General features: G+C 40.6%; 1 gene segment (V, D, J or C); it reads left to right on the top strand.

Annotated features, from left to right (window-relative positions):
- The first annotated feature begins 2,242 nt into the window (after positions 1–2,242).
- Positions 2,243–11,961, top strand: LOC110541896 (Ig kappa chain V-V region MOPC 21-like). The segment is given in 4 exon segments: positions 2,243–2,300; positions 2,700–3,009; positions 10,183–10,453; positions 11,887–11,961. Coding segments are annotated over 4 exon segments (705 nt in total).
- The last annotated feature ends 884 nt before the right edge of the window (positions 11,962–12,845 follow it).

The following is a 12,845-nucleotide window of genomic DNA, read 5'->3' as shown; positions in this document are numbered from 1 at the left end:
TCTGATAGACTAAGATCAGAAGGATGGAGAGGGGGACCTCCCCTATCAATGGACTTGGGGAGGGGCATGCATGAAGAAGGGAGAGGGAAGATGCGATCTGGGGATTATGGAGGATACAAGTGAATAAAGTGCAATTAATAAAAAAAAGAAAAAATGGTGTACAGTGCTAAACAGAGAATTCTCAATAGAACAATATTGAATGGCAGAGAAATAATTAAAGAAATGCTCAATGTCCTTAGTCTTCAGGGAGATGCAAATCAAAACAACCTTGAGTTTTCACCTTGCACCTTTCACAATGGCTAAGATCAAAAACTCAAGTGATAATAACACATGAGGCCCTTTCTCAGACACATAGAAAAAGCACTTCCTCAAGATCCAGCTATAGCACTCATAGGTATATATCCAAAAGTTTCTCAAGTCCACAACAATGAAATTTGTTCAACCATGGTTGTAGCAGCTTTATTTGTAATAGCCAGAACCTAGAAACAACCCAGGTGACCGTCAATGGAAGAATGGACACAGAAATTGTGGTACATTTACACAGTGAAATACTACTCAGCAATTAAAAACAAGGAAATATACTCACTTATATGTGGATACTAGACCTATAAGATAGGATAAACATACTAAAATCTGTACACCTAAAGAAGTTAAACAAGAAGGAGGACCCAGGCTAAGAGGATCAGTCTCACTTATAAAGACAAATAGAATGGACATTGGAAGAAGGAGAAAACAAGAAACAGGACAGGGGCCTACCACTGAGGGCTTCTGAAAGTCTCTCTGTAGCAGTGTGTCAAAGCAGATTCTGAAACTCATAACCAAACTTTGGGCAGAGTGCATGGAATCATAAGAAAGAAGAGGTTGTTAATAAGACCTGGAGGGTACAGGAGCTTCACTTGGTGAGCAACAGAACCAAAATATCTGGGCTCAGGCGCATTTTTTGAGACTGATACCCCAACCATGGTCCATTCATGGCTATAACCTAGATCCCTGCACAGATGCAGCCCATGGAAACTCAGTATCCAAATGGGTTCCCTAGAAAGGGGAAGAGGAGCTGCCTCTGATATGGACTAAGTGGCTGTCTCTTTGACCCACCTCTCATCATCCATGAGAAAGGAGTAGCCTTGCCAGGCCACAGAGAAGGACAATGCAGCCAGTATTGATGAGAATTGAATAGCTAGGGTCAGATGGAAGGGGATGTGGACCTCCCCTATTGGTGGACTTAGAGAGGGGCATGGGAAAAGATGAAGGATAGAGGGAGGATGGCATTTGGAGGGGATGTGGGAGGGGCTACAGCTGGGATACAAAGCAAAAAAATATAATTAATGTAAAAAATAAAAATTTAATTAAAAAAAAAAACATGACCAAAGCCACTTTTGAAGAAAGTGTTTATTAGGGCTTTCAGAGAACTAGAATCCGTGATAGCAGTTGAAGGCTGCAGGTGGCAAACCTTGTTTTAAGTTGAGCAGAAGCTCAGGGCTCACATCTCAAAATCTATGTATCTATTTAGATGTGTATGTATATATGTATGAATGTATGTATGTGTACCTTGTGTGTGCTATAACTGGAATTACAGATGACTGAGAATCATCAAACAATTCGTTGGAATCAAATATGAGCGTTTTATAAGAGTTGAAATGCTCATAACTGCTGATCTGACTCTATTCCCAAACCTTTCTGTTTTAATATGTATTTCCTTTATCTGCTCAACTTTTCTCTCCTCCCGACATTTCCAATCCCTCTCCAATCCAGATTTCCCTCTCCTCTCCATCCTCTCTTTTCTTTCCTTTCTCTCACCTACTCTTCTACTCCCCCCCTTCTTTTTTCCTTTCTTTTCCCTGTTTCTCCTGTTTCTTTCTGCTGATTGTTGATTAGGATATTTATTGTTTCCTCAGGATTGTGAGCAAAGGTTTTCTAGTATATTTCTATTAAACTCACTTTACTTAAATGTTTTCGATTTTTAATGGAAGCCTGTCATGAGTGCATCTCCATATTTTCATATTGTGAGCTCAAAGTTGGTCCTTGAGCTTCAATGTTGACTTTTCCCCCAGTGATTGGTTACTCACTTTGATGATATTTTTGGCTGAAGATTTAATGTGGATTCTTTCACAGCCCAGTACCCTGGCTATTTACTTTCTCATTTGATGACTGTTTTGCATAGGTCCCTACAAGACAGCCCAGCTGCCTATAATTTATAAACCAGGCCTCTGCAATTAGAACTGAAAAGCATCAGACAGCCTGGGCAATCAAGATGGAGTCTCACACCCAGGTCTTCATATTCCTGCTCCTCTGGTTGTCTGGTGAGACATTAAAGAGTATTAGAGTATTAGAATATCATCAATAAGTTCATTTGTAGAAAAAACAGCTGTTTACTATAAACCAATTGTATTCAGGCAATGCCTTTAGGACTTTGCAGCCAGTCCTGAAAATACCTGACAAAAGGGAGTCATATGAAAGGGGAGGAGGTCCTCCCCTATTAGTGGACTTGGAAAGGGGCAGGGAGGCGATAAGGGAGGGAGGGTGGGATTGGGGAGGGAATGAGGGATACAGCTGGGATACAGAATTAACAAAATGTAACTAATGAGAAAAATAAAATTATGAGGAAAAAAAAGGAAAATAAAAAAGAAAAAGCATTTTGGATGCCAACATTTTTATTAGGAACTCCTCTGTGTATACTCATTGTGTATTTCTGGTTGCAGGTGATGAGGGGAACATTGTGATGACACAGACTCCTGAATTCATGTCCACATCTGTTGGAGAAAGAATTAGCCTTAGCTGCAAGTCTAGTCAGAGTGTGAGTGGTTTGGTATCTTGGTACCAGCAGAAACCAGGGAAGCCTCTTAAACTGCTGATCTATGATGCATCCGATAGATACACTGGGGTCCCTGATCGCTTCACAGGCAGTGGATCTGGGACAGATTACACTCTCAGCATCAGCAGTGTGCAGGCTGAAGACCTGGCAGTTTATTACTGTCTGCAGTATGACAGCTATCCTCCCACAGTGCTTCAGCCTCCAACACAAACCTCCTTGAGAGTCTCACCAGGTGCCTGCAGCACACATAGCCCTAGGCCTGCACACTTCCCCTTTCTGCCTGAGATCTGCTATGCATGACCAATTGATGCAACCGTCTGTAGAAATTAACTAAGAGATAGCCTCCTTTCTTCCACATTTTTGGCAACAATGGTGTGTATAGATAAAAAGGAGAAGCTAAGTTAAGAGATTTAGAAAGTGTGGTTTTGGGGAGACTGTCCTGCTTCAATGGCTGTAAAGGCCTGAATGATCATGGCTGCAGTATGCTGTTGTGAGACTCTAATCTTGCATATATACCACAAGCAAACCAAGGAGACCAACACCAGAAGGCCTGCTAATGCTCCCATGCCCGCCCATTCCTTCAGATGATTCATGGTTGCAGCAATCCATGATGATAATCCTGTGGTTAGTCCTGCGTCCACTCTGGTAGAATTTACCATGACAATGCCCACTCTCAGTTGCTCCATTGTAGTATGGAATTCTCCAGTCCAATTACCTAAAATATAGCTAGACAATTGTTTAGACAGATTTGCAGCGCGGGAAAAATTCTCATGTTGTATGCTAGTGACTTAAAGTCCAGCATACTTCCATTGACAGCCAAGTTGAGCGATTTGCCATAGGGTATCAATTTGCTTCTGCACGAGGTCAATCCTCTGATTGAACACCATCAAGCCTCCTTTTAGTTGAGCATTAATTCCTTTTTGTACATCTAAGGCATGAGCTACATTGGCTAAAAGATTATTCAGGGTCTGAGCAGTCTGCACAGTATGACTCATGGCTAATGCCGCGGTGGCAGCTCCAACAGCCACCAATGAGATGGCAGTAACAATGGTGGCTGTAGTTCCAAGATCCCTTTTCTGTCTGAAGAGAGTCATAGCGTGAGGGGCATCAACGGGCACTGGCACCCAGCAAGGCATGCAAGCATGGTTGGCTACCATAAAAATCTAAAATGTTACGCTCAGGATGCGAGGCTAAGCACTGCACTCAGGGTCAGCCACTTTTGACCCAGAGAAGAGCATGTCTGATTGCATGCGGGTTGATGCCCCAGGTCCTGCCTCTGAGAAAAAGGTATCGGACAGGTCTGATGCTCTTTGGGTGGATGACACCTAAATGAACATTGGTACAAAGTCCCAATTTATTTCTAATATCAGAGATCAGACCTCTACTCTTGCCTGATGCATCTAAAACAAAAAGGGGGAACTGTAGAGAGCTGCGTAATGCCGAGCCTTAAAGGAGGAGCTGGTTTCCACCTTCCACCTTCCCGATGGTGAGTGCTCTGTCACAAACAACTCCGCATTTGGCTAAGGCCGAGGATCTGGCTTGCTTCCATATATGTGGACCTATCTGCATTGCCCACGTGGCACACTGAGGTTGGCTACCCAGAGGCTATTTAAGCTGTGGGCTGGCTTTCCCCAGGGTCAGATGATTGTTCAAGGTTCCTGAATAAACTTCATTGAAAAAAAAAAAAAAAGAAAGTGTGGTTTTGCACTGAAAGAATACAGTACAAGCATGAGTGATGTTTATCGTGTCATGCTGACTTTAGATATCTCTTTGTTATGCATTCACGATATGATGAATCTGTATAAAATAGGATAGACTTTAAAATTATTTACAGTACAAGCAAGAAGCATCATTTAAGTTTATGGTGTCATGCTGACTTGAGATATCTCTTTCTTATGGCTTTAGACTATGATGAATCTGTATAAAATACGACAGATTTTAAAATTATTTACAAAGAATACATCATCCTGAGGTTATTAGTTTAGATTAAGGAGCCTCAAACTTTGGTAAATGATCTATCAAGAAAAATTGTCCATTTCATTTAGATTTTCAAATTTTATGGTGTATTGCCTTTTGAGGTTAGAGTCTAATGAGTCTTTGAATTTCTTCAGTGTCTGTCATTAGGGCCTCCTTTTTGTTTCTGATTTTGTTGATTTGTCTAGTTTTTCTCTGCCTTTTAGTTAGTTTGATTAAGGGTTTGTCTATCTCATGGATTTTCTCAAAGAACCACCTCTTGGTTTCTTTTGAATGTCTGAATTGTTTTTTTTTTTTGTTGTTGTTGTTGTTGTTGTTTCCATATAATAAACAGTTTAATGCTGCAATTATAGAAGGCTGTATATATTTGAAAGACCCAGATTGCATGATCAGCAAACAGAAAGATGAGGAACTCTGGGCAACTGCTCATGTGGTATGCTTTGGTCTATATGTCTGTGTCTACTGCATATATGCATCTGATATTAATTTATTACAATTTATTCACTTTGTATCCCAGCTATGTCCCCCTTCCTTGTCTCCTCCAAATCCCACTCTCCTCTCCTCTTCTCCTCCCATGCCCCTCACTTAGTCCACTGATAGGGTTGGACCTCCTCCCCTTCCATCTGACCCTAGCTAATCAGGTCTTATCAGGACTGGCTGCTTTGTATTACTCTGTGGCCCAGTAAGACTGCTTCCCCTTCAGGGGAAGGTGATCAAAGAGTCAGGCACTGTGTTTATGTTAGAGACAGCTCCTGTTCCCCTTACTAGGTATTCCACCTGGAGAGTGAGCTGCCATGGGCTACATCTGTGCAGGGGTTTTAGGTTATCTCCATGCATGGACCTTATTTGGATAAGCAGTCTCAGAAAAGTACCCTGTAACCAGATATTTTGGTTTTGTTTTTCTCCTTGTGGAATTCCTGTCCCTTCCTAGTCTTACAATTTCCCCTTTCTTCCATAAGATTAACTGCACTCCTCCCAAAGTTTGGCTATGAATCTCAGGATATGTTTTGATACCCTTCTGGGTAGAGCCTTTCAGGGGTTCTCTGTGGTAGGCTCCTGTCATGTTCCCTGTTTTTCCCTCTTCCAATGTCCATACTGTTTGCCATTCTGAGTGACGATTCATCATCTTACACTGGGTCCTCCTTCTTGTTTAGCTTCCTTAGGTATACAGATATTAGTATGTTTATCTTATATTATAAGTCTAATATACATATATGAATGAATGTATGCCATGTATTTCTTTCTGCTTCTGAGATACCACACTCAGGATGATCTTTTATAGTTACCACCATTTGCCTGCAAATTTCATGATTTCCTTGATTTGAAATTTTTTAAGGCCATTGTGTAAAAGTACCCGGATTTCTGTATGCATTCTTCAGTTGAGAGACATCTGGGTTGTTTCCAGATTCTTCCTATTACGAATAAAGGTGCTATGAACATGGTTGAGCAAATGTCCTTGTTGTGTGCTTGAGCATAATTGGAAATATGCCTAGGAGTGCTAAAGCTGAATCTTGAGGAAACACTGTTCCCAATTGTATGACAAATTGCCAGAATGATTTCCAAAGTGGTTGTACAAGTTTACATTCCAAAGAGCAGTAGTGGAAGATTTCCCTTTCTCACATCTTCTCCAGCATGTGTTGTCACTTGAGGTTTAGTTCTTAGCCATTCTTTCGGTGTAAGGTGAAATCTCAGGGTCAATTTGATTTGCATTTCCCTGATGACCAAGGACATTGAGCATTTCTTTAAGTGTTTCTCTGACATTTGATATTCTTCTATAGAGAATTCTGTTTAGTCTGTACCCCATTTTTAAATTGGATTACTTAATATATTGCTTTTTAACTTCTTGAGTTCTTTATATGTTCTGAATATTAGCCCCCTGCAAGATTTAGGTTTGTCGAACACCCTTTTCCAGTGTGTAGATTATACCTTTGTTTTGATGACATTGTCCTTTGCTTAAAGAAGCTTTTCAGTTTCATGAGGTCCCATTTATTGATTGTTGTTCTTAGAGCCTGTGCTGTTGGTGTTCTGTTCAAGTTGTCTCCTGCCAATGAATTCATGCACTTCCCCACTGTTTATTCTAACAGATTTAGTATGTCTGATTTTATGTTGCGGTCTTTGATCCACATGGATTTTAGTTTTGTGCAGCGTGATTAATATGACCCTATTTGCATTTTTCTACATGTAGACATCCAGTTAGACCAGCATCATTTGTTGAAGATATTTTTTTCCAATTTGTGGTTTTGCATCTTTGTCAAAAATCAATATCCATTGGTGTATGGGTTTATTTCTGGGTCTTCTATTTGATTCCATGGATCTATCATTCTGTTACTATGCCAGTAACATACAGTTTTTTGTTGTTGTTGTTCTGTAGAACTACTAGAAATCAAGAATGGTGATACCTCCTGAGAATCTATTGTACAGGATTTTAAAATCAATTTTGGGTTTTTTGTTTTTCCATATGAAGTTGAGATTTCTTCTTTCAAGTTCTGTAGGCAATTGTGTTGGTATTTCGATGAGAATTGCATTGAATGTGTACATTGCTTTTGTCAGGATGGCCATTTTCATTATGTTAATACTGCCAATCATTAGCATGGGAGATATTTCCATGTTCTGATATCTTCTTGTATTTCTTTCTTCAGAGACTTGAATTTTTTTTTTCAAACAGATCTTTCACCTGCTTTGTTTCGTCTGACCAAAGTACTTTGTGTTATTTGTGGCTATTGTGAAGCGTGTTGCTTCCCTAATTTCTTTTTCAGCCCTTTTGCCTATTGTGTACGGGAAGGCTACTATTTTTTTTTTGTTTGTTTTTTGAGTTATTTTTTTCTTTTTTTACGTAGCCAGTTTTCAGAAAGTGTTTATCAGGTTAGAAAGTTCTAAAGTTGAATTTTTGGCATCACTAATGTACACTATCATATTATCTGCAAATAATAATACTTTCACTTCTTCCTTTCTGATTTATATCCTATTGAATTCTTTTATTTGTCTTATTGCTCTAGGTAGGACTTCAAGTATTTTGTTGAAGAGATGCGGAAAGAATAGGCAGCCTTGCCTTGTCTTTTCAGTGAGATTGATTTAAGTGTCTCTCCTCTAGTTTGATTTTGACTATAGGCTTGTTCGATATTGTCTTTACTATATTTATGTATGTGCCTTGTATCCCTGATGTCTCCAAGTCTTCAAACATGAATGGGTGTTAGAATTTCTCAAATGCTTTTTTGTCATCTAAGAAGTGGAACATGTGGTTTTTCTCCTTCAGTTTGTTTATATGGTAGAATACATTGATGGATTTCTGTATACTGAACCACTCCTGTAAACCTGGGTTGAAGCCTATTGGTCATCGTGGATGATATCTTTTATGTGTTCTTGGATTCGGTTTGCAAGTATTTTATTGAGTATTTTTGCATCAATGTTCATAAGAGAGAGAGGTCTGAAGTTCTTTCTCTTTGTTGGGTCTTTTTGTGGTTTAGATGTCAAATGACTGCGGCTTCATAGAATGAATTTGGTAATGTTCCTTCTTTTTATATTTTGTGGAATAGTTTGAATAGAATTTGAGTTAGCTCTTCTTTGAAGGTGTGCTAGAATTCAGCTCTGAAACTGGCCCTGTTTTTTTTTTTTTTTTTTTTTTTTTTTTTTTTTTTTTTTTTAGATGGGAGATTTTGATTTTTGATTAGTGGTTCTATTTCCTTGGGGGATATAGGACTATTTCATCTATTTCCCTAATCTTGATTTAATTTTGATAAGTGGAATCTGTCAAGAAAATTGTACATTTAATTTAGATTTTCAACTTTTGTGGCATATAGGCTTTTGAAGTAAGACCTAATGATTGTTTGGATTTCCTCAGTGTCTGTAATTATGTCCCCATTTTCATTTCTGATTTGGATGATTTGTATAGTTTCTCCTCTGCTTTTTAGTTAGTTTGGCTAAGGGTTTGTCTATCTTGTTCATTTTCTCAAAGAACCAGCTGTTGGTTTCATTGATTCTTTGAATTGGTTTCTTTGTTTCTAACTCAATGATTTCAGGTGTGAGTTTACTATTTCCAATGGTCTACCTCTGTTTGGTTTTCTGCTTCTTTTTTTTCCCCCTAGAGTTTTTAGTTGTTTGGCTAAGTTGCTTGTATGTGATATCTCAAACTTCTTTCTGGAGGCACTTAGTGCTATGAACTTTCTTCTTAGCCCTGCTTTCCATGCGTCCCATAAGTTTGGGTATGTTGTGCCTTCATTTTCATTGAATTTTAGGAGGTCTCTAATTTCTTTTCTCATTTCTTGCCCGACCAAGCTGTTATTGAGTAGAGAGTTGTTCAATTTCCATGTGTATGCAGGCTTTTTGTTATTTCTGCTGTTATTGAGTCTAGTTTTAGGTGTGGTGGTCTGATACTATATGAGGAATTATTTTGATCTTTTTTATGTGTTGATGCTTACTTTGTGCCTGACTATATGATCAATTTTTGAGAGGGTCCCATGAGGTGATGAAAAGAAGGTATAGTCTTTTGAGTTTGTGTACAAAGTTCGGGGTATCAAAGCAGATGCTGAGACTTATGGCCAACCTTTTGGCAGAATGCAGGGAATCTTATGATAGATGCAGGAAATAGAAATAGTAAGTCCTAGACAGGACATGAGCTCCACAAGGAGAGCAACAAAACCTAAAAATTTTGGAACAGGGGTCTTTTCTGAGACCGATACTCCAACCAAGGTCCAATGACAGAGATACCTTAGAACCACTGCACAGATGTAGCCCATGGCAGTTCAGTGTCCAAGTGGGTTCCATAGTAATGGGAACAGGGACTGCCTCTGATATGAACTGATTGGCCGGCTCTTTGATCACCTGTCCCTGAGATGGGAGCAACCTAACCAGTCCACAGAGGAAGATAATGCAGCCACACCTGATGAGACCTGATAGACTAGGATCAGAAGGAAGAAGAGGAAGACTTCTCTTATCAGTGGACTTGGGGAGGGGCATGCATGGAGAAGGGGGAGGGATGGTGGGACCGGGAGGGGAGGAGAGAGAGGTTTATGGGGGGATATAAAGTAAATAAAGTGTAATTAATTAAAAAAAAACAAAAAATCGTCTTTTCATGGCATCCTTGATTTCTTGGATGTTTTGTGATTAGGACTTTTCTGATTTGCCTAGATTCCACTGGCAGACCCATGGAACAGGGTCTTCAATGTTTTGAATGCTGTCTCAATGATCCCTATGTTGCTCATAGTGGGTGTGTGGGTAGGAGGGATCAGATGTCTGGCTGCTATCATAGAGAGACCCTGGATCTGGGGCTCTGCAAGTACTCACTTAAAGGTTCTCAGAGGATCCCCCTGTTCTCTACTCTCAGATTTGGACTGCAGGGGCAAATGAGAATGTAGAAGATCCATCAGCTCATTGGTGTCCACTGTTTTGTCTTTGGGCAGGGAGGCCTGTACTTGGGGTAGCCGTCTCTGCAATCAGTCACTAAGCACAGAGCTTCTTCCTTGGAGGATCAGCTGCCTTGCCACAGCCACACCTCTAGAAGGCCCATCTGTGCCATTTCAGTCATGGAGTGACAGAGTTCAGAGGTTCGTGCTTGAACTAGCTACTGTCCTGCTGCAACTGCAGCCCTGCGAGGCCTGCCTGTACCATTTCAGGACTTTAGTCACTGAGCATGAAAGATCATCATGCTTGCGGAAAACACTGAGGCTTCAGGTAAGCAGGGAGGTCCTTCTTTGGGACCCAGGCCACTGCAATCTGCCTCTTATGAGCAGGGAGACCTGTTCTTACGGCAAGTGTAAGTGCAGTGGGGTTGAATATTCACCATTCTCAGTCCCTGGAGATGTCCATGAGTTACCTGGATCCAAAATGGCCAAGCTCATGTGTTGTCGCCTCTCCCCCAGAAAGCCTCAAATGTGGATCTTTTCACTTCAGCTGCCCCTCCACTCACCAATTTTGGAGTTTTGGATCCTTTGCCCTTCAGATACTGTGTGTGCTTGTTGTCGCCGTTTTAGGACAGGTCCTATGGCTTATATATTGAATACAGTTTTGGATACATAGCAACATACTTTCCCAAACACATAGACTTATATACTTTACAAGGTGGTTTTGTTTTTTAGAATGACATAGAGGTGCATACCTGTAACCCCAACTTTTCAGAAGCTGAGCAGGAGAATGCATGTTTGAGGCCAGCCTGGCTTACAAAAGAGTATCCTATCTGATCTCTACTTTATTAGCTCAGAAAATAATATTAAAAAATTGTGATTGAATATGAAAATGAATGCTGGAGGCCAATTCAAAGAAGTTAATATGTTAAGTCATAAATTTCCTATGTGGGTATTTTCAGCTTCCAGGTTTCATGAGAGAACTTCCTAGTATGAAATTTGAAGATAATTTTTATTCTGAGACATTAAATGGGAGATACTCAGTGGGCACTACTCTATATAACAATATTACTGGGTTTCTGATCATTGGGACAAGACAATAGACTCAGTTCAGTTATAATCAAAAAATATATTGATTACTGCTAGCAGGTTAATAATCTCCAAAACAAACTTGTAGTTGCTATATGTAGGGGACATGAGGAAAGTATTTTTTAATTCTTTATTAATTACAATTTATTCACTTTGTATTCCCCCTGTGGTTCCCTCCCTCCTCTCATACCAATCCCTCACTTCCTCCCCCTCTGCACACATGCCCCTCCCCAAGTCCACTGATAGGGGAGGTCTTCTTTTCCTTCTTTCTGATCTTAGTCAATTAGGTCTCATTAGGAATGGCTGTATTGTCTTCTTCTGTGACCTGGTAAGGCTGCTCCCCCCTCATGGGAGGTAATTAAAGAGCAGGCCAAATCAGTTCATGTCAGAGACAGTCCCTGTTTCTATTACTATGGAACCCACTTGGATACTGAACTGTCATGGGCTACAACTGTGCAGGGGTCTTAGGTTATCTCCATGCATGCTCCTTGGTTGGAGTATCAGTCTCAGGAAAGACTCCTGTGCTCAGATTTTTTGGGTTCTGTTGCTCTCCTCCTCTCTACTTTAGAGTCCTTTGCTGTGTAGAAGACTCAGGGGAACAGCAGAGTTTCTATTACTCTGGGGAATACTGCATCCTGAACATGATTTTTTTATTCCTGAGTTGTGGCTTTACAGGGTCCCAACAGGATGCAACATCATGAAGGACCAAACCCTCAGATAAAGAATGCCTATCCCGAAGTGAGTGCCTGAGAGAAGTTCGAAAGTAACTGTGAGGTGGAGATTCCCCAGTGTCCAGAGGAGATTAATAGAGAAAGATGTGTGGGAGAGGAAGGAGAACAATGGGGGAAAGAAAGAGAATGAATGAGAACTAAACCAACCTGCTTTTTCCTTCTCTCTCTCTCTCTCTCTCTCTCTCTTTCTTTCTCTGTCTCTCTCTCTCTTGTTGTTATTGTTATTATTATTATTATTATTATTATTTAGTTATTTTGATCACATGTATTTTCTGTGAAAAACACTGAAGACCACAGAGGGGACTAAGGAGACAAGACAACTCCATGTAGTAGTCTGTATTGGTGCTGTTAAGCTGTTTTTCACTGTTCACACACCAAGTGCTCAGCTGTTTCTCTCAGAGGAGTCCCTGAGTTCAGGGAAGGTGGGTAAAGCAGGTTTGTGGGGAGTTATTGTTCAGGAATCAATCACTGTGGGAACGCTTTTCAGTCTTTCAAGACAGTGAGAAAATGCACAATACTCAGGATGACAGTCTGCAATAATGACCAGGTGAAGTTTGTCCCAGATCTGCTGCCAAAGAAACTGGTTGGGACTCTGCTAATCTTGACTGAAGTGTGGTAAATGAGGGCCTTGATGGTCTGTCCTGGACTCTTCTGGTCCCAGGACAGGTAGCATATGTGTAGAGGAGGCTCTGAATGGCCCTGCAGATGATGGAGACTTTCTCTCCTTGAGAAACCTGAAGGGAATCTGCTGACTTGGTGAGCATGTTCTGCCCATTAGTAGCTGTGATCAGAGGTACAGGGGATACAGAGTTTGTGAGAGATGTTAGAGCAGAGATTCTCACTATCAGGAGGCCAGGACCTGCCAGACCTGTGCTGCAAATGGCTTTTCCTCCTTACCTATCT

Source organism: Meriones unguiculatus, chromosome 5, assembly GCF_030254825.1.
Source record: "Meriones unguiculatus strain TT.TT164.6M chromosome 5, Bangor_MerUng_6.1, whole genome shotgun sequence".
Classification (NCBI taxonomy): domain Eukaryota; kingdom Metazoa; phylum Chordata; class Mammalia; order Rodentia; family Muridae; genus Meriones; species Meriones unguiculatus.
The sequence above is the reverse complement of the archived record's forward strand: the minus strand, read 5'-3'. Positions and strand labels throughout refer to the sequence as shown.